At 39.4% G+C, this 22,814-nt stretch overlaps 1 protein-coding gene across 1 annotated transcript in view; it reads left to right on the top strand.

Moving 5' to 3' along the window:
- Window positions 1-17,547, top strand: part of CA8 (carbonic anhydrase 8) — a 51,748-nt gene extending 34,201 nt beyond the window's left edge. The window contains exons 8-9 of the mRNA XM_071419934.1: window positions 2,576-2,742; window positions 15,051-17,547. Coding sequence (XP_071276035.1) covers window positions 2,576-2,710 — 135 coding nt within the window. The 3' untranslated portion in view covers window positions 2,711-2,742; window positions 15,051-17,547. The remainder of the gene's footprint in view (window positions 1-2,575; window positions 2,743-15,050) is intronic.
- Window positions 17,548-22,814: the final 5,267 nt, after the last annotated feature.

Raw genomic sequence — 22,814 nt, 5'->3', positions numbered from 1 at the left:
GAGTCAGAATACAACCTAACACCCTGTTGGTCAGGGTGTTGGTAGCAGTCTGACTGAACAGTGGCTGCAGTCCTCCTGGAGTGTCAGGTGTGGTCCTGTTGAGGCAGGGATCCCGTAGAAGGGTGGAGTTTTCCTCTGAAGGTCCCATGGTGGTGTAGATGGACCTGGTCTTCCTCTGCAAATCCAGTGGGGAAAGGCTGACTGTGATGTTCCAAATCTCAGATTATATCCAGGTAGGGATGCTTGGCTCCTCCCCCTGGGCAGAGCTTCTCACAATGGGATGATGTAATTTTATCAGCCATGCAGTGATACTCAATGGCCCAGTAACAGAAGCTATTTCCTGGAGGGAGGATTGGTTGTGGAAGAGAGAAAAAAAACCTGCCCAATTAACAGAAGATAACTGCCACACTTCTAACAGATGGGAATAGAATACACATCCAGCTACCTTTCAACCTGAGACAACATGTTACCTTGCCACATGGAAATTTAACAGGGAAAGTAGTGTTGGCACAGCTAATGTCCTTTTCTGACAAGTTCTTCTCATGAGTAGGGCAAACCACCATGTGTGTAGTCCTTTTGTCTACCTCATTTGAAGGTTCACACATGGTTCACACATGGCAGTGTGAACCATGGAAGGAACACATGGAAGGAACAACTAAACAAGGAGGGTGTTGATTGCAGAAGAAATTCCCCCTTGGAGCAGAGCTACAATTCTTGACTTCCGTAAAGACTAAAGAGCAGGCACAGAGATCAGGTCAGTTCTACTCTCCTGACTGAAGAAACTGAAAGCTGCTTTGTGTGGAGTTACCTCCTGGAGAAAGATTTCACTGTGGGAACTGGGATGGAGCATTTGTAGTTTCAGTAGGAGACAGCTCACAAATGCTCGCTTTGCAGAGAGCCTGCTCTTCCCTCTCCTTCATCTGTCTTTGTTTGAAGTATCTCATTCTCACAAGATCAAACAAAAGCCACATTTTTGTAAAGTGCTCCTTCCTAAACTGCAATTATCTCAGACTTTCCAGAGTTGATTCAGATGGTGAAAAAGTATGCTTTTACAAAGCTCCTTCAGTCATTTACCAGCCCTTGAGTTCTGAAGACTTTTTCAATTCCAAGCTGGTAGTGGGTTTGTTTTCAGTTTCCTTTAAGTAAACAATAACAACAAAAATCTTCCATAACAGGATTCTGCCTCTAAAAGCACCTTCAAGGAGCTTTTTTCATTTTTGCAGTCTAAGCTGTTGCCTTATATCTCAGCTGCCACAAGCTGAGTGTTGATTTCCAAGCACACTGTTTTTTTGAGGAAAATTAAGCAGAGAAGAGCTAGCCTCTAAATCAAGTAAATAAATCTGTATCAGTACTGCTGTAGAGTGGAAAAGAACAATGAGGGCACTTGTGTTCCAGGTTGCAGTAAGAAAGTATTCTCTGTAGGCAGGATAAGAATAAAAACGCCATTACCTGCTGTTTAGTACCTCATTTAATTTAATTCTGGAATCATGCTTACATTCTCCCTGTAATATTTCCTAGAGTGTTTTTCATGGAGAAATTAACTCTATAATGTCTTAGATGTTAAAATGATTGTATACTCCAGGCTCCATTTTACTTTCTGTGTATCTTCAGTTTCAAGTTAGAGATCAACTGCGTAGTGAAGTGTCACAGGGTCAGTACAAGTACAAAGGCTGGGGCTTTGTAGTACAAAGGGGAGTCAGCCATCAAGTACATTTGCTGCATCCAGCTAAGACAGCTTGTGAATATGTCAAAGAAAAAATATTTTTCTAGTAGTTGTAACTATTTAAAATATCAGGCTCCTAAAACCAGCATAGGTGAATGGTAAGGTAAAGTGTTTTATCATGCAGCACTTGATGCTAGTACCAGGGATGGAGATGGAAGCTGCTCATATTCTTCTGTACACCAGATGAGATTTAGAAAAATGTAAAAAGAGTCTATAAGCAAGAAACATATTTGTTTTGGCTCAATTGAAATATTTCATATTTATTTTTTACTGTATTTGACTTTCTGACTATCTACACCTACAGATCTTTTGAAGCAGTATTTTGTTTTGATGACAAAGACTCTATTTTTTCATATAAAATGTCAACAGACATCCTCTAAAGCTAAGAATCTCTTCAGTATTCTTCTGGTTTAGAAGATAACAGTTTCAGGAAGTGAATAAATCACTAAGAGAATTTCAAAACACTTTATAGTCAAGCAAGTTATTCCTGAAATGCACTTCTTTGAAGAAGACCAGAATTGCTACTCGAAACACATGACAGTAAGGCTGATTCATAGGATGTAATCTGCAATGGCCAAGATGGTTATAGATCTTAAAAGAAGTTGTGAAAAGGCAAAGGAGAAGTTTGCCAAACCACGTGCTTAAGAGTTGATTTTCTCTATATCGCAAATATTTTGACAGTGCTGATAACTATTTTAAAATGTTATTAATGTATATGGACCTTACTATATGGCACCTGAACACTCCAATCTTCAAAGCTGCAGAATTGGCTGGACAGGGCAGGTTTTGATCATTAGTCCCATGGTGAAGAATGTGTCTCAGCTTCCTGACTTCTGTTTTTCTGTCTTCCAGATAGAGGAATTTCGAAGACTGAGGACTCATGTTAAAGGTGCTGAACTTTTAGAGGGCTCTGATGGAATCCTAGGAGATAACTTCAGACCAACTCAGCCACTTAGTGATAGAGTCATCAGGGCTGCATTTCAGTAGCAGAGGAAGAACAATGATGAATCTTCAGCCAGGTAAGCAAAAACTTAGCAGAAAAATCAAAATTTTGAAATAATTTTGCTAAAGTAGAAAATGCACTTAATTTTAGCTAATGTTATGATATGTTGTCACAATTTTAAATTCTGACACTGTAATTTCTATTTCATCCTGTGCGTAATAGTTTGGTTATGTCATGATTTACCTCCAGCTGGCAACCAAGCCCCCTGAGCTGCTCAGTCACTTTCACGTGGTGGGATGGGGGAGAGAATCAGAAGGGTAATAGTGAGAGAATTTCTGGGTTGAGGCAAAGACAGTTTAATAGGTAAAGCAAAAGCATGTGTGCAAGCAAAGCAATGGAAAACAAGAAAGTCATTCACCACCCTCCAGACAGTGAATCACAATGCCATTTACATCACAATTACTTCTTGTAGCTTTTATTTCCTCATACTGCAGTGAAGAAAAGCACAGCATACCTTGGTTATGTGGTATATTTCCCCAGCTACTGAGTTTTACAGGTAGATTTCTTTCCATGATGTCTTGATGTCTTCTGGAAGACCAGCCATTGGTGGATCTTTTCACACTGTTAAAAAAAAAAAAAAGGCAGCTTCATTTTAGAATTAAAGGCCTCCTTCCAGAACTACTACTCTTCTTTTTTTTTTTTTTACAATGCTGTTCTTCCCCAACAAGACTGAATTTTGAGCAACTCCAACAAAAGTACAAAACACAACAAATTAAATTCTGTCTGTGAAAAAATTACTATTTTTTCATATTTCATTCATCAAAGTAGTTGCTGCTTCTTTTCCACCTTCATTGACTCCCAGAGCAAGAATTTGAGGATGACACATGAGAAATACACATATGAACCTGCATTAATCCTGCTTCAGTTATTAAAACTTCTCATGTTATGTTCCCCCAGCCTTTATCTATTTTATATATAAAATAAATCCCCTCAATGTTCAACAGTTACTCCTAATCCTCATTATACTTAGTTAATGGATGTTTTGCTATAACGAAAAACCTTGCAAAGAGATTCAAAGAGAGTTGAAGTCCAGGGAAGTGGCTGAGTCACCATTTCTGAAGGTATTTAAGATGTTAGATGCAATTTAAGGGATATGGTTTAGTGGTGGGCCTGGCAATGCTGGGTTAGTAGTTGGACATGATGATCTTAAAGGCCTTTTCTAACTTAACAATTCTATTATACTAAGACAAATTATTGTCTTGAAAGTAATGAGTCAGGGCACCAGCTTTATGGTTGATTTTGAAATGAAGTGATCCTGCTTTAATACAGGACCCTATTTACTGTTGAAATACATAATATAAAAGCCTCAGATTTTCTATCTTCTCATTTCTTCAAAGCTACAAAATAACAGATTCATCTGGGGTTTAATCTGGAAAGAATGCTGCTTAAAGGGTTTTGATAAACTGTTTTGGGTAAGGATATTTATTTTTTTATTTATACTTTAAATTCTTGCCTTCTCTAGTTTATGTCAGGCTCTGTAGTGGAGTTAAGCCCATTCAGAGCATGCTCTGGATCCAGACCCCATTTTCACGTGAAGTAACAAATGATCAGGCAGCAGATAACCCATAAAAGACTGATAATTCTGTGCTTCCAAAAGATCCATTAAAACAAAGTGAGAAGATTATCGTCCCTCTTGCATACGATAGAAATTATTAAATTGGCTAGGGCAATGACCAACAATTTCATGGTCTTTCCATATAGCACAAGCATTTGATATAGTTATGCATCTAAACATGGTTGAAGTAAGAGTTTATTTGTATTTTATAACCCTATTCAATATCTGCATCCCAGAAGTTGAACAAAAAACCCAAAACATTTGTCCCTTTTTTAATATTATTTTCTCATTCCCATATTTAATTTTGGGCATATCCCTAAGATGAATTTGCAATTACACGGTTCTCTGCGGTAACCAAATGTTGTCACTTTAATCTTGAAATGGATGTTTCAAATTCATCCCGGCTTCTGCATAAAAATTACTTGGGAAAATCGTAGCAATATTAAAGTACAATTTTTCTCAGAGAGTGAATAATGCCCTCAGGCCAGTGCAGGTAATTCAACTCTGTAACAGTGAAATTACTTGACACACTGAGTTTGAATTTGAAGCATGAAAGAGTTTCCTTTACAATGATGGAATTGAAATATAAAAATTTCCCTTTTGCTTTCATGTTTGAAATTTTATTACATTTGTCAATACTTACAAAGATTTTTTTCTACATAATAAGATTTATCTCAGCTTTGCTTCAAAAAATAATCTGCAGTTTTAATTCTCAAATGATGGAATTTTTAATGCAAAATAATAGTCCTCACTGTCAGGCCATACTAATTATGGACACAAGCACTGAGAAAGAACTGTGACTCCTGGCACAGTGTAGCTCATGGAAGAAATGACACTTGTTTCTCTACACCTGATTGAATTATTTATCAGAAATTCATTTGGTCAGGTCTTTTCAGTTTTTTGTGCATCAGCCCAAGTTGCACTGAAGTAATCAAGGTTTCCTTATATATCTTTGCTATCGAGTTTAGGGAGCTGAAAAAAATGAAGTGTAAAAAGAAATCACATGGCTTTGTTCACATTTCTTCTATGCAAAGGGATAAAAAGGGAAGGAAACAATCCTATTTAACTTGCAGTGATTTCCTCACACCTCTCCAGGAGGAAAATGTTGAGGAACAGTAGCTCCTCACACAGACCTCAGAAATCCGCAGAAAGATTCCTTCCTTCACAGGAACAAGGGAAGTCCCTTAAGCTGGGACTGCTGGCATCAGCTGAATATTGCTGTGAGGACTCAGCATTAGATGGGGAAGTAATACTTTTCAGGGCAGTATCATCCTAGTGATTCAAGAGGAGCAGTTCTTTTCAAAGAGCAGATTACTTTTTATTTTAAGGCTCTGGTACGCCTTTAACATTACAATTACAAACACAATGGTTGACTTATTTTCTTACACTTTGCCCCTCTGTCAAGGCTGCTGGAACTCCCATCAGTAAAGTTTTCAATATTTTTTTTTCATTCCAAGCCAGTGTGGCACAGCCACCTGAAGAACCTTGGGGAATGTTAGTTTGGCATGACCTTGTTACTCTGCCGGGGAAAGAAGGAGACAAATGTTTCTGTAAGTGTGTCCATAGGAGTAGAAAGAGGTTGTTTGAAAGGTCTAATTAACTTTGACTGAATCAGAATGCAGGCTCTTTGCACATCATGCTCCCAAAGCTTCAGAACATCTGTTCTTCAGCCTTGATTTAAACCTTGACAAAACTGAACCCTTTGTGGCTTATGATCAAATGGCATATGTTGATCTTTGATGTAATTTGTTCTAATTTGTTGAGTAAGAAGCAGAGTTGACACAAACATTGAATATCATGCTGTGTAATACCAGGGAAAGAACTATTTTTTTTTTTTAATGTTCTTCCATCATGGAAAAGCCCAGATGCCAAATATTCCTCTCCAGTTCTAAGACAAAGTTTGGCCAGGCTCTAAAGGGGGCCTTCAGGATGACAAAACAGATAGAACTCTGTAGCTTCTCTGCTCTCTTTAGCCCAGTAGGTTTTAGAATAAGTTTGCTGCTTTCTAATTGACCTCTCCTGGCTCTGCTTCTTTTCTGCTGAAAATGTATCTCTCTCAGCTATAGCTTGGGGTTAATGAGTTTTTGAATTCTGTTTTGGTAGGGTTTTTGACATGCATCCAAACTACATCCCATTAAATGACCTTTTCATCCTCCTTCTCCTGCCATTGCTGAAGTTTTCAAATACATTTCTTTTGAAAAAACCATTTAAAAATTTCTAACCTCTTTAAATCATATCCAATAGTGAAAGAACCAGTCAGGTGTTAAGGAGTTTGGAGTAAAAGCTCAGTACAGATTTGCTTTCAGACATGGAAGGTTAAAAAATTGAGTTCAGATTTAGAGAGTGAAGAACAATAGAATAACAGAGTAGTTGTAATTGAAAAGTGCCTCTGAAGATCTATTAGTTTGATCGTCTGCTCAAAGCTTAACACTGAGCCTAACACTTAAGGAGTGGGTTGCTCACAGCCATGTCCAGCTGGGATTTGAATATCATAAGGATGAAGACTCCTTAACCTCTCCTAGCAATTTGTACCTGTGCACTCCTGCAGGGAAAAAGGTTTTTCTTAATTTTAAATTAAATTTCCTGTATTTCAGTTGGTTTTGTCATCTTATTATAAAGCTCTCATACCTTCTTGGTGATTTTTCACAGGCAGCTCTGACACCTTCTTCTTTGCAGGAGAATCAACAAACCCCAACTCCCTTCTCAAGGGCCTAACCCACTCTTTTGTAGCACTCGTCTTCTTATTGGACACAGCTGTGGCCTATTAAGGGCAGGCCTGTTCCTAATCTTTGGTGATTAGTACAGCTGCCACTCCTCAGGGGTGAGATTGCCTTCTGCACTATTCTCTTACATTCTATCCCTCCAAAAGCTGGTACCCGTTGACTCTTCTCCTTTCACTGGATGCAGCTGAAGATGCAGTCTGGTGTGGTCTTCTCTACTTGTTGTCATAAACTGTTTATACACGTTGATAAAATCCCCGTTGAAACACCTTTTCTGGAGGCTGGGCAGTTTCAGCTCTCTCAGCCATCCTTTAATGGCAGGTGCTCCAATCCTTTACCATGCCTGTAGCCTGTTGCTGCTCTCCTGTATGTCTGTGTTTCTTCTGAGCTGGGGAACCCAGGACTGGGCCCAGTGCTACAGATGTTCTGTCAGTGTTGAATTCTGTCATTTCCCACCACCTGCTGGCAATGCTTTTCCTGGTGCAGCCTTGGAAGCTGCAGAACTTCATTGTTGCCTTGGGTGCATTACTGACTTAGCTTGAACTTGATGTTTGCGAGGACTCCCAAGTCCCTTTCTGAAGGAAAAGAGAAAGGACAACATTGTGACTTCCTCAGTGTTAATGCTAGTTTCTTTTTTACTTCCTGCTTGACTCAGAACCCTTGCTATGGGCATTGAGCTATTTCTTGATAATTTCAGATGATCTTGGAATAAGACTTATAGTTACTATTGTTATACAGCAAAGCCTAACAATGAGGAAAACAAATGCTACCACTCCTAGGAATCAAACAACAAAAAACTTTAATCTTCCATTTCACTAAAGGGTATTTATTTGACAGTTGTAGGCTTGACACACTATTTCTCAAGATGTGAATTGTGACTATTCCAGAAGGCTTGCCACCTTTTCTAATGGATAAGTACTTTTCCAGTACCGTGTTCTTCACTGAAGACAACATTATTTTTGGTTTCCAATGGATTTATCACCTCCTCTCTAGTTCTTGTCACTTTATGTTAGCTGATTTGATAGACATGCTTTTCCCCTCTTTTACATCAGTGGAACAGCTTTATCTGTGAATGAGCAAGACTTCTGATTTCAAACACTTGAATATCAACTTGAATTTTTAATGATAGTGAACTCAGTATGGCATGCGAATGTGTCTTCATCCCTTTATACACCAGGGTGTATACACATGATTCCATGCATAGAGTAGGTAAATGGCATTGCTCCTGTTTACTAAGAGGAGGTCAAATAGGTGCCTGTTATAGAGGTCAATGAAATCCACAAGACTCTCAGTAGAAGACTGTAAGAGCTTGTTCTAAAAAACAATTTTTTAAAAAGAATATTTTCTTTTTAGAGTGATAAACTTTAATTTGCTTTCCTCTGAGAATAATTAATAAAATAAAGAATTTGATCTCCAGTGTGTTGCCTCAAAACTCCCCCTTTCAGACACAATTTACTTTGTATTCATGAAAAATTATCCTCCAAGTGTGATGATGTCTTATACCTACTCCATCTACATACATACATTACTCAAGTTCTCCTGAACATTTTTTCATTTATGACTGATTCAGAAATTCCCGAGAAAGCATCAATTTTTATATGCACAAGTGCATATACATACTCATACATACACATACATCTGTGGTAGACTCAGACTGCAAGTAGCTGCAAGTTTATCCAATGTCCTGTAAATTATGATAGCAGAAATTAATTCAGATTAAAAACATGCTTAATATAATTACTATTTTCCTAGTTGTAAATTCAAGATTAGAGAAAACAATTACATGACATCATTAAAATAGCAAGGTTTTGCTAGGCCTGAGGAACAGGAAGGTGTAATTTAGGGTGGGAGGAACAGAGACTGCATTTCTGATGCTGCAGACACTCTCTGCTTGATACTGAGAGGTCTGAGCAGACAAGAAGAAGCTGGCACAGCATTAGTTTCACAGCAATGGGAGAGGGTGATGTGGTGACTATCTGGTGTGTTTTGTGACTGGAAAGTGCAAATTCCTTGCTTTTGAAGCTGCTGAGCAGCTCTTGCAACAACAAAACTATGTTTCCCTTTCCCCAGGATATTGAACAGGGGATCTGGTGTTGCCAGTGGGAATGAACTAGTGCTGAACAGCTGGTGGTGCACTCTCCTCTTAATGGAATTGTGAATTGTATGATAATAGATTGTAGAATACAAAAAAAAATTCAAATTCAGAGTGAGCCATGGAGCTGCACCTTGCCTTTTAGAAATGGGAAGGGTGATGCAATGCTATGGACTGTATAAACAGATCTCAGTGAAATTCATATTTTAATGGACATTTACATTAGCAATCCACGTGTCTTTACTCTCAGTTTACTAGTAGCATTTGCAAGTCATGAAGTTCACAAACAAGTTGCTCTGCAGAAATTCTAGCACTTGGGGATTTTAACCTTTCCTGTTGTGTAGGTCCAGAGCTGGAATAAGCTGTCAGCAGCCATGCATCATTAGGCTACTACAACTGTTCTTATCATTTTCCTGTTTGAAAAAAACTGAATCAACCTGACACAAAGATTATCAACACTAGTTCTTTAGAAATGCAAACACCAATTTCCTAGATTTGTTGGAATATAAGTATTTATACGTGTTCTAAGTGAGTGATTTTTTTATTGGTTATTGTTTGTCTTCATGAATTTAGAGTTTGTGCTTAAAAAGTGATTGGTTTAATTGCTAAGTTTCAGTCTTTTAAAGAAACTGAACTTCATGTTATCAGGAAAACTGACTCTTGTTCTTCTGTATTTAACATCTAATGTCCAATGCCCAACCCTCTGCTGCCACTTCAGAGTTCTTGAGAATGTGCTTACACTCGAGTGCATGACTGTAGGAGAGAGGGCCAAACGCATTTGCCTTGTGAGTCACACACCATAACCAGAGCCCTTCTGGAAACAAAATTTTTGGAGCCTTCAGGCAACCAAAAGCTCCAGGAATGGCTGAAAAATTGTGCCTTTTGAGGCTGTTTTACACTACTTTGTTGTAATAGCAGGGGGTAGTGCACTGAGATTGCAAGTGAACCCTATAATATCTGCATGAATTTTTTTCCCCACTGCTGATGATTCAAATAAGTGACTAGAAAAACTCTTTTGTTACTTATGTGACATAGCTCTGACATGGGGGCCAGAATGTAGGGACTTGGTCGCCAGAGGCAGCCAAGAGTTCGTTGTGGTAGGTATTTATGCCTTGTTGTGGTAAGTATTTATGTGTCCAGGCTAGAGCATCAGTATAGCAGGTGATCAAACCTGCTAAATGAGAAAGAAAACCATTTTGAGTTTTCAGAGTTAGTATCATAGTGGAATTGTACTTGTTCAATTCTTTACTGAGCTCTTGTTGGGAATAGATGAATTGTGGAGGAAAAGAAAATGTTCAAAATCCCTTAGCATGTAAAGAAGCAAGGAGGAAAGATTGCTGTGCTTTTCAAAACTAAAAATGTCACAAGGTAGTCTAGGAATCAGATCCCTGCTTATGCTTCAATAAGATACTTCATGCTGACAAGTGCTCCTAAATTTTGTGACCTGTGAGTTTCTACCAGCATCATACAGTCTTTCTGATTCATAATTCACTGTTATCATCAGCTTTTCATAAAAAGAGTTTTGAGAGTATAATTCCCAGCAGCTTACCATAAACCACCATGTATGGGTTGTAGACTGCTGCTTGGGAATTGATAATGCAGCCAGGAGCCCAGAGTGCCTGTCATACAAAACACCCTCACAATGTGTTTATTAACAATCACAACACACAAGTTAGAGTCTGAACACGCACTGAAACTCTGCCATGGTATTTTCACTTATGGGGAAAATGCTGCAAATTAGTGGTGAGTCAAAATAGTGGGAATCATCACTGATAAAGCTACACCCATTTTTAAACAAAAGAGAGTGGTTAATATAAAATACAATGTAATAGGCTCTCAATTATCAAAGATACTAGAAGGACACACAGGTACAGATGCCTGTACAATACAGAGAAGAAAGCCTGCAGTATGCTTTCCTCCTTCACCAATGTTGTGGAAGTGCACTCTGTTTCACCTGGATGAAATCACACAGATTTAAGCAGAACATTATTACTCCATTGAAACTGAAGATCCAGGTTGGCCCAGATCCTTACTCTTATTGGAACTTTTTAATTCTGATTATTTTGTATGGATAAAGGCAATGCAATGAAAAATATGCAAACTCTTGCTAAGCAAACAGATGTGATTTGTAAATAAATAGCAAATGAAAGCTTTCAAGTTATTTGGATTACTGAAAATGTTTTTGCCACTGATACTTGCCACTCAAGAAACGGAATGCCAGCACTAACTGCTGTTAGCAATGTTTTATGGATAAGACCAGAGTTTATGACAGAGCAGTGCTACACAACAAAAGTTTCTTTAAAAACATTTATGCATCCCTGTAGCTCAAGACAAACAAAGGTGTATTTTAGTTAGCCACATGTAGCTAAATGCCCACACAACTTGATTTTGATTCAATAAATTGTAACCTTTTCTTGGAAGGAATGCAAAGTGTTTCCAGAATGATAAAGTTTGATAAGGTACTCAGTCCTCTTTTCTGAGACTCTCTGAATCCACACCTGGCTGTACTTTCAGGTGCTGTTTTTAGGAAGGTGTAGGATAAAGGTAATGTTTTGTCAGTATTATACTGGTTTTGCTACCTATGTCTTTTGCTTTTTTTTTAAAACTCCTAAACTTTTTGATTCATCATAATGTTAAGGAGGAGAAGGCAAGAAGATCCTTCTATGAAGAAAAAGGGCATTGTGTGAGACAATGGGGGGAAGGAGTATGGTAAGACAAAAGAAGTGAAAAAGCTCTCCAGGAAAGAGATTGACTCCTTTTAAGCAGCAGAATAAAGGTTTTGATCTTGTATATTGATCTTGACGTAAAACTGCTGCAGTGGGACATCTTACTTCCTCCATATCAGATGGAAAGACAGCTTATTGTGGACATCCTATCTAATTTCTCCCTGCTCTTTTATTTGCACTTTCTCAGCACTTTTGGGAGACTTTGAAAAAGAATCCTTTTCACTGAACTTTTCTCATATCTTCTCTTTTAAATATTTTCTTCCTATTGCTATAGGAACATTGGAACCTTTGGTTCTTAAAAATATCCTAGCTTTGCTCCTTATCTTTGCTCCTACTTCTGCTCCTTGTTTCTGAGATAAAATTTATACTGTTCCATTTGTCCCACTTTTGTGCAAGAAAACTTTCTCTGTGAAGAATATAGGTGCATAAAATTTTGTATATGAAAGAATTAGATATAAATCTTCTTGGGAAAAGTGATTTTTTTTACATTCTGAGGTTGAATTCTGAGCTTTGATTAACCTTGTTAATAATTTTTTTTTCTAACCATGGGCATTGTGAAGAACTCCCAGATTTTGCAGGTATTTACACTTTATGGCACTGATCTTGGAAGGTTTTCTTTGAGAATAATTATGTGATCTGTAGAGGACTTCACCAAAAAGTAGGAAAGTTATTACTAAACAAGAATAAACAAGGATGAACATTGATAATAACAAACATAATAACAAACAAGGACAAACATGGATAATTACACTACCAATATATACAATCAGTCTTTTTTCAGACAATACATTAAGTATTTCTGCAACAAACACAGCTGAAATCTTCAGACTGGCTCATAATTCCCTTCAAAAAGAAATTCGTTAATACAATAGGTACCAAATCCCCGTTCAACTTAATTTCACTGACTTTTGGACTAAAAGCATTAAGCTTGAACTAGCTAAAAATGTACAAAATGTGCATTCCATTAAAGAGTAATTAGATACTCAATCACCCTTACATCACACTAGGGATTATCCAAGAAAGAAGAGAGGTACTACTTGCTGCAGTGTGTAAAACAATTTTCTTAATTAGTTTAAGCACTAATTGAGATTGAGGGAGTGTCACTGTGTCACAGCATTAGTTTACCTAAATGGAACCTTAAAACCACGAAGGTTTTGGCTTCTTTTGAATTGTCTCACTCGAATTGTTCAGTTTTATTCACTGATCCAGTACCTCTGGCCACAAAAATGGAAACTTTCTGTTCAATTCAGGGAGGGGGTTGGTTGGTCCCTGCACGCTTGTATCAATAGGCAACTGAAAAACATGCCAAGACTTTTTCCAGAGATGGAGAATAACTTATTATTACTTGGTTGTTGTTGTTTTGGTTTTTTTTTATGCTACACCTACATATACCAAGCCCCAGGAAGAGCTGGGAATCCTCTGTGCTGTTAGGTGGAGTGTAAAACCCTTTCACTGCTTACAGCCTGCCTTAGGAGGCAGCTGGTGGAAAGCTCTTCAAGGGGACCATCAAATGGTGCTGCTGCCAGACAACGTGGCTGTCATGGTTTGATGCTGACACAATGCCAGTGTCCCCATGAAAATACCTTTTCTCTGGTGTCTACTGTGAGATGGGATCAGGAATAGAGCAAAGCAGGCTCCAGCTTAGGAATAGAAAGACAAAAACTTTATTAACTTACAATATATAAAAGAAACATGCAGAACTCAGGAAAACCTTCCAAACATTTCTCCTCCCCCCAGCCAAGTTCCCAATACATCACAGTAAGACAGAACCTTAGACTCTCAATTAAGTTGCCACCCCTCAGATCACCAACTCTCGGTCCATCGCCACCCTCCAGATAATCAATTCTCAGTTCATCAAGAGGAGAGGAGTCCCTCTTGTGCCATTGGCTTCCCCAGGAAACACAGCTGAAAACTCGTGTGTTTCCATGTCACTCGTGGCACTGCCTGGAGAACATTTGCCATCATGACCTCTTCTTTCCATGTCCAGTGCTCTCACCACTGCACATGGACCAGAGCTGCTTCTAGGGTTTTCCTTTTAAGGGTGCTTTGTCCAGTTCCAAAAAGAGCACAGTCTCTCACCTTTGGGACACCTGTCCCCCCCAAATTTCACCCCCTGGGGCCGAGGGGTCTCAACACTGAACCCTCTTGGCTCTGAGCCATTACCTCCAAGACTCGTGTCCAGAGGTTGTGAGGGTTAGCCCCCCTCATCATTCCTTGGTCGATGACAGGATCATGTGAGAAGGATCCCAAATGCCTTCTTCAGTGCCATCCAGAATTGTAGCCTCGCCTGCAGCATCCCAGAGATGGCTTCGGGGGGTATTGAGTGATAACCAGGGAGTATGTGGAAATCACAGATTGTCTCGAGGGTAGGCACTGCCTTCTTGGCAGCACTGCTGGTTACTGACAACCTCTACACCCCCTTCCCCTGTCAGGACCAGAGCAGGAATTCTTTGGAATGAGTTGACTCTTCCTGCAAGCAGTTGTAGCCCCAGGTGACCATTTGCACACGAGCACTTTCAGATTGTTTGTGTGTACACACTGAGCTATTGTTAGCACTATAATAACCCCAAGAAAACAAAAAGGAAATTATTATTACAACAGAATGAAGCAGTCAGACATTCTCGTGCCCACTGCTTCTGAACTGAGAGAACTTGAGCACCTGAATTCTTAAGGTTATGCCAAAGCACATGAATATGTGTTTGCATGAAATCAAGTACTGATTAATGCTGCTAATGAATATTACTGCTGTTGGGAGGAATTGAGTGACTGCTTTCTATCCTTTGAGCCCACCTGACTCCCATGAGAGCTGGTACTCAGCACTTCCCTTAGTAAGGCCCCTAAAATAGTAAATGGTAAAAAGTTTGCTGTTACCAGTATATTTTTCTTTCTAGTTTACTACTCATGAGCACCAGATTATAATCAATTACCAGACTGATTCAGAAAGCCAGTTTTAAAACTTTGTGTTAAATTAATAATTTTACCACTGCATTTAACTTTGCATTTTTACTGCCATTTCCTCCATTGCTAGTAAATCTTGCAGCACTGGCTTTACCCTAAAAGAGAAGAATTAGTACCATTATGTCACTGAAGTATATACCCTGAAACTGCTCCCACCTGCTGTCATGAAATCCCAGCTTTTAGTTTTCCCTGTCTTCCTGGCTGGATATAAACAGTCTTTCAGACCCACTGCAGAGGAATTTCAGTAACATAATTGTTCCATTCTCTTTTCAGAGAGGGGGAAGACAATGCTCCCACAGTGCCCACAGATGAGAAATGGAAACTTTTGAGACTGCTGCTTCAGTTGAACCACAAAGCCTGTATTGTTTGTCTTCATCTAATTCAGCCTTGATAGACAGCTGTGACAGTTGGTCTGTCCACGTGGTCCAGGGAAATTCTGGGAATGGGCTGTACATTAAAAGATGAAAACATATTAAATCTTCCAATTCACACTGTTAACTATTTTCAAATTGTCGTTATCGTTGCTTTTATTGCTACTTTGGCATAGCATTCAATAGTCATCTGTGATCCAAATAGTACTGATTTTAAACTTGGTATGAATGCTAATATGTAGAAATACTTATTATTGTTTTGAATGTTAGATTTGCTTTTATTCCATATCATCTCTTGTGCTGTCAGTAGCCATTTTTTCTGTAGAAGGGAGATGCATTCTACAAAGGTAATGAAAACACTGTTTGTTCACAAAGAGCATTATACAAATTCAGAATTAATTTTTTGGCAGAAAGGAGAACTTCTCTGCTAGACATATGCCCTTGACATGATTTATCTGAATAAAGCTGAATGACATTTGCATTACTAGGAACCTTACTGAGAAGAAGGACAGTTTGGAACTGAGTAAAATTAACCAATATAACAATAAACAGAATTGTCTGGATTATTTTCTACTTGGTGAGCCATGGAACTTTGCGATATGGTGTTCAGTTGAGGCAGAAAATTTTCAGTCTTTTTTCTCCTGTGAATTATGACAGTTCTATTTGTTTTGTACACTGCTGAGGATGGTGGTCTGGGCACTTACTCTGCATGTCCTGAGCTGGCTGCTCAGCATGGAGATTACCACGCTGGGCCACACATGACTTACCTGATGGAGAAGATAAGGCAAGGGTAGTCTGAACCAGCTAGTCAACCTCATAGCTTCTAATTCCTGAAACACCAAGAAAACACCAAGCTCTGAAGGACAGAGTCACTAATGTGGGAGGCAATAACTCTGATCACCATAGCTATTAGTGAGGTCCCCTGTCCTAGCATGAGGGACATTGCAGAGATCTGTGTCTCAGTGGAAGAACCCCAGAGACGCAGATGGCAACTTCCAGTCTGGGGCACAAGGAAGGTGCAAATGAGGGCTCACAAAGGGGAGGCCACTCCCTTGGAGCAGATCAATCACCACTCACAAAGTCACTCCCAGGCAATGGTAAATGCAGAGTCAGAAGGCACCCTTAATCCCCCTTGTCAAGGGTTATGGGCAGAGCTACTGCTGAATGACGAGTTATGAGCTCTCTGAGTAATTTATGTGTATATTAGGGGCAGCAGAAACAACAGGGCAAACCAACACAGTGCATGTGAGCTGGGTGAAGGGAATCAGATACTGCTGACCACCTAAGTGTTTGTAACTGGGTGTTCTGCAGAAACACATGCTTCCTTTGGAGATAAGTCTTGGTGCATTGCAATAAATACATAGAAAATGTAAAGCAGGCAGCCCACCATGAGGTCATTTGTTCATCTGGGCTTAGCAGAGTAACAATCAGCATGTTGTTCCTTGGGTTTAGAGAAACTTATATTTCCTAGGGTTATCTCCATCTCCTGCCCACACTTAATGAAGTATAACCCCCTTATCTATATAATGGGTTCAAGATTTCAGTGCTGACCAAAACCACACTTTCCACCTGCAGTGTCTGCAACACGTGTGTGTAGCAGCTTCACTGGCTGCTGCCTCTCTTCCTTCAGCAGTTACTCCCAAGCAGCTGCAGCCAGAGCCCAACCCCAACACCTGATTATCAGACCCTGGCTTCCCAATGATCTGCATCATACCACAGGGCAGGAGAAGTCTCTGCTGCAATGGCCTGGCTGGACTGTCTGTAGTTTTTGACAGGAGTTTTTGACAAGATAATTTGTCTTAGTCGTCAGGTTTGGTACTAAAATCTTGGGAAAATAAAACAAAATCTGTGAGGTGGAAGTCAGCTGTTTTCTGCCAAGTGAAGGTCTGTTCTTGTCTCCTTGCACCCAGCAAGGAATGAACCCTCCAAAAGTGGAGTGACCCATGTTGCTGACCTGACAGTTCTCAGGTTATATACACAGCTCATTCAGATCTTCTCCCTTTGCATAGAACATACTATTAACTACTGAGTGTTAACTGACAGGAACTGCAGTAGTAATATGGCAAATATTGACATTATGATGAAATCTGAACTAGATTTATTCTCTAAATAAACATGTTCCTTATCTTGGAGCTGGCTGATATTCTTGTGGCTGTGAAATACAGATACGTTGCAAAGCAAATGATGTAATGTCTCCACCAAATAGTCCATTATTTCCTTTTCCTGTGCTCCCTTCCTGTGTTTGCTGTTCTTTCAAGCATTGCCTTGTGCAGTGAAATTCTAGTCATATAAATACTACTACTGAGGAATTGAAGTTAGTAAATTTGTCTCAACACTTGTCAGACTTTTTTTTCCTAGGCTTGGCTTTGAAAGAAAAATAAAACCCACTGGTAAAAATACTTATAGCAGTTTTGTGTCTTAAAAACTGGATCTAATTATAACAACAAATTCATTCACAAAACACACCCATTACAGATTGATCAACCCACATTTGTTGTGTGTTGGGAAAAGTTAAATTAGTCTTTCTGGTTTTGGTAGGAATCCACGTGGAGGAATGTTCAGGAAGGGCTCTTGGTGTATTATTTCAGTTACACTGTACCCATCAGAGGTTTTTATTGAGTGTGGAAAGGCTCTGCTGCTCTCCACTTGGAGTTCCACATGCCTACCTCTGTATTAATATTTTTAAGAAATCATAAAAACTGATACGGGGGTTCTGAGGGTAGTGTAAGACTGTAAATTAATAATTTCCTCTTCAGGCCTACAGCTACTAAAATTTTGAATCAGTTTGCTCTCTGGAAGTATTTTTAAAGGTAAATGTTAACGGACATAATGCTTCATGTAATTTTAGAGATTTATTAGAAATGTGAATTATAAGTTTCCAAAAGATGTTGAGCAGTTGCACACTTGCTGGTCACAAAAACAATGACATAATACTTAAAAACAACTTTGTGCTTCATCAGGCAAAAGCTGGCTCCACAGGCTTCTGATAAACTGTAAGAAGGCATTGGGAATAGGAGGAAATCCAGCTCTTGAGAGAAGAAGGGTGAATTGGGGCAGATGCCTGCTGTTGGTGATCATCCATCTGCCAGTGATGTGTTCTTCAGTTTCCTCTGTAGTTTCTGGAGCTCTCAGAAAAATTTAGAGCCTTTAAACTCTTAGTTTAACTTATAACCATGGTATGATGTGCTTTGCACTTTGGCTGGGATTCTGGGCTTCCACTTCCTCAAATTAGAGGAGCTTCTTAGAAAGCACTGTGCCTCCCTAACACTGCCTTTTGCCCTGCCTCCCACCTTTTCTTTGTGTGAAAATTAAGTCATAGATAGGCAAACCAGTAAATTCTAGGCCTGATCCCAAAATATACCTGGGAGGTAAACAGGAATAAATTGGTGTGAGTTAAAGGATAGGCTTGATCCCAGACATTGCACTGGCAAGTCTGGGGTAGTGGCTGTGCATGGAAACAGATGTGAGGTAGAACATGAGTCTAAGAGGAAATAAGAGTGGTCTCTGGTCAGCATCCTGGTTTGTATCCTAAAGGCTGACTCATCTGTGTTCCTGACTCTCAGAGGGTAATTGAAGACTACTGTTGCTGAGGAGATAAAAGTGCTTAACAGCCAGGTAACATAAAGAAAAAATAATTTTACAGAGAAATTTCAGCTGAATCTTGCTGAGATTGCAGGAGGAACAAGGAGAGGAGATCCATGCACATGCAGCTTCACAAGAAGTCACACCAATCAGCATTTTCCAGACCCTGCCAGGGTGCAGCTGCCATAAAGGCACAGACTCTCCAATTGAGTTTGACTGGTGGGCACAGCACTTAGTGCAGTCATGGCCTTGGGCAAATTATTCCTTTCATGGTTGTCACATCCACTCCAGTGAGAATGGAGGGAAACTTCCTTTCTTGTAGAAATGGGGGGAGTCCCAGGGGGAATGATTGTTGTAGAGAAAGAGGGGAAAACCCTCCAGGGGTTGAGAACTGTGGAAGGAGTGTAGATTTTGGCCTGTTTTTTCTTTGCTGGGTTTCATGATGGCATCACCAGCCATGGAGTTTGCTTTGAGATGTGTTTTTCCTTTATACACCAGTGCTGCCTGCTGAAATGTCAGCTAGGTGGAGAACCATCCACTACACCTTCTGAGGTTAGACCATGCAGGACATGTTTGGAAGTGTTCATGTGCACATTTATTTATGAAACTGTAGCTGCCATTGTAAGCACACCTTATGTGTGTGTATTTATCTCTGCATAATACTACACATTAAAAACTATTTTAAAAACAAAAGCAATTCAAATTGAATTTTAGAAGTTCTAATTAAAGTTAATGTATTTCAGTATGAAGACTATATGCCTAGCATCAGTTCACCAGCCCTTTTGGTACTTGTATGATTTGTTTTCTCCCTTTGCTTAATGAATTTGTGTTGAAGTCCTATTTTTTTTTCCTTTTTCCCCATTATTCATTTTACAGCCCCAGGTCATTTCTATCGAATGCTATTTAAGACTTGCTCTGAAGACATTATTCACTTTCTCATGAGCCTTTCTCTTACAGTACTTGTTTGAATGCTTTAGATGTATTAAAACTTATCTTTCACTCCCTTTGTATATGGCTTCTCCTCTCTATCATGTGAGGACTCCTCTTTGATCACAGATTATCTGTAGGATGCCAGGTATAAGAAAAAGACATCACAATCCACCATGTCATACATAGTCCTTGTGCAGGAGAACTTGTTATACCTTAACTTAGTCTTCTTTGCAAATTACAAACCCAGCATTGACTCGGTAGTCAGATCACCTCTTGAGTCTTCTCCCTGATTTGCTGGGATAATTACTTCTAATGCAAGGTTTGCTTTTCAGGGCTGGGTAATTTTTTGTGATTCTTCCATTCAGTATCTTCAAATGCTTCACACCAGTGCTCTTCTCATGCTGTTCTTCCATGCTGTTTACAGAGACAGTGGCTACTTGGCCCTCCCCTCCCCAAATATCAGAGAAGAAACTGAAGATGGGGTAAAAGAAGGAAAATATTAGATAAACTTGGAAAGAACTTGCCCTATAAAGTACACAATGAGCTGTTTAAGCCTTGAATAACAAAGAAAAATAAAGTATAAAGATAACAAAGCAAAAACAGCATAAAGAAACTTCCTTAAGGAGAAACGTCCTTTTCACTAGCAGGGATGTGGTTGGAAATATTCCTTTTCTATTTCCATCTCAACTTGCTTGCGTTGGAAGTGATCCATTCTGGGTTGTGTAACACCAGCTGACTAACCCACAGCCAACTCCCAAACCAGTGATCAGAAACCACATCCAGCCATCCTTATTCCCTGAGACTGCTTCTCTCCTGCACCTTTCCCACCAGTGACAGGGAATTGGCTGCTTGTCCTTGGACAGCAAACCTTATCCAAAACCCTGGCTGTCCACCACATTCCCTGTCTTGGGTTACCTTCCCACCCCACTGCATCTCCTGAGATGGAAGACAGTAAAGAACTAAAGTCAAAACACAAACTCCATTCTTTTATAAAGTAAAGCACTCGAGAAGGCCGGAGCTTCAAGCACATAAGCAACTCCAGTGCTTATTATTAAAGGTGATGTTTGTGTCTGAGATGGAGACAAAAACAACATGATCTTACATAGACATAAACTCTTTTCCTCCCTTAGGCTTTAGTACAAATATACACTACAAACAGTGCTTTCTGAAGTGCCTCCCATGTAAACATCTGACAGTGGTGGGCATGAAACAGATGAAAGCTACAATAAGTCATGAACACATAACAGCTGAGTATGATACACCATGTCAGCAATATTTTAAATAGCAGGTATAAAAGCAGTTCTAGAAAATGTGTGTTTAGCCTCATGTTGTGAAGATACCAGAGTTTTTCTTGTTGGTGCACTATAGGTTTGTATGAAGTGAGTTTTATTATCTGGGACCATAAGTTGACAATGGCTTGGTCTTGTTAGCTGGGTAATCATGCATGTGGACAAGCAAAAAGCAAAACAAAATGCAAACTGAAGGTAGCTGAAAGATTTATTCATGGCTTAGAAACATGTAGTAGTTCATACAGATAAGGAGATGTGTACTCAAGAGAAAAATAGAAAACAAACACAAAAGGATCTGAGAGCTGTGTGCTTTTGGCAGGGAAGCTGCTAATGATTACCAAGAGCACGAGTCTCAGTGTGAAATTATAGGCTGCGATTAAGTGGATGTGCTGCAGCATTTGGAATCTTCCTAATTTTACATTTTGACCACCCCAGTTCCATGTTGTCATTATATTGCAAGAGTTCTATTATCATTACATTGCAAGGGTTCCATATTGCTAGTTTTCTATCTCCTTGATGTTTCTCATAGGCAGCTCCTTGAGGCACTGACTCTTCCTTGTCCTCACAGCAGCCAACTGACTCCAGTTCCCTCAAGCCACCAATCCACTCTTTTATAACACTCTTCTGATTGGCTACAGATGTGGCCTGTTAAAATCAGGCCTGCTCCTAATCTTTAATAATTAACCCAGCTACAACTCTTTAGGGGGTAAGATTACTTTTTATACTACCTTTATTTACTTATGTTCTATCCCCCTACACTTCCCCACAATTTAAAATGGAATCCCAGAAACACATGAGGCCAGTGTATCTCAAAATACCCGTGACTAGGGCTGTAATGAATGAAAAAAAGTTCTTGCAGAGCCAAAGAATCTGTTTTCAACAGGACCCAAGGTATCAGGCCTTCAGAGGATGAAAGGATGGCACAGAACTTTTACAGGTGTCCTGTAAAGATGTGTTAATTGCATTATATTATCCAGCCACTAGATGTCTGCATACTATAGCTTCAGGCAGGGTTTGTTCCCCAACGTAAAAAGCAAACAAAGAAAATGTTTATGTACAAATGTCTCTCACTGTATCATAATTTGGCATCTGTTTTTTTCTGATCTATGCCCCTCGTCCAAGGAAGGATCTGTGGGCAAAGAGATACTCTGCAAGAAAAATTATATGAATGAAAGTGGCTGGTTTCTGTTTAAACTGGAAAGTAAACAATAGATTAGGCCAAATTTCAAGATCACATCTATTCAGATAAAATTCAAAAATACCAGAAATTAAATACAGCAGGGCCACCAGTGACTTTAGGAGCACCATAAGTCCCAGTGCTGGTTTGACTCCAGTCTTTCAGGAAGTTCCACTGTTTTTTGTTGCTTATAATTTGCAAAATGGAGCATCATCTGTTTGATTTCAGTGGAATCAGAGCTGTTAGGAAGTGGAAGGTGAGCTGTGAGCACTGCGAGCCCACAGATATTCCCCCAAGTTCTTGCTTTGTAGTAACAGTGTTAAAACAAGGACACATCTTTCCCAAACTCTAGGACAGCCCAGACTAAACATGCTCTGCATGGGCAGTTGTTTACAGACTTGTTTGGCATAAAGACTTTTCTGCCTTCCTAGGTGCTTGCTGTGCTGAAATGGCAAGAATAGGAAAAGAAATCCCTGTGCTTTCAGGGCCTTTGCTACTGCCAGGAAAGCAGATACTGCTTGAGTTTAGATACCCAGCTTCAAAGGCCACTCTTATCTGAGTTAATGGGAATAAGTGAAGGCTGTGAAGTTTTGCAAAAATTACTGTTTTACACAAGGCAGCCCCTGCAGTGTCTCAAGTGACCACCACTACAGAGGCAGATTAACTGGGTCCTATAACCCTTGAATTG

The sequence above is a fragment of the Agelaius tricolor genome, unplaced genomic scaffold, assembly GCF_023055355.1.
Source record: "Agelaius tricolor isolate 1412-34295 unplaced genomic scaffold, bAgeTri1.0.p SCAF_2, whole genome shotgun sequence".
NCBI classification, from domain to species: Eukaryota; Metazoa; Chordata; class Aves; order Passeriformes; family Icteridae; genus Agelaius; species Agelaius tricolor.
The sequence above is the reverse complement of the archived record's forward strand: the minus strand, read 5'-3'. Positions and strand labels throughout refer to the sequence as shown.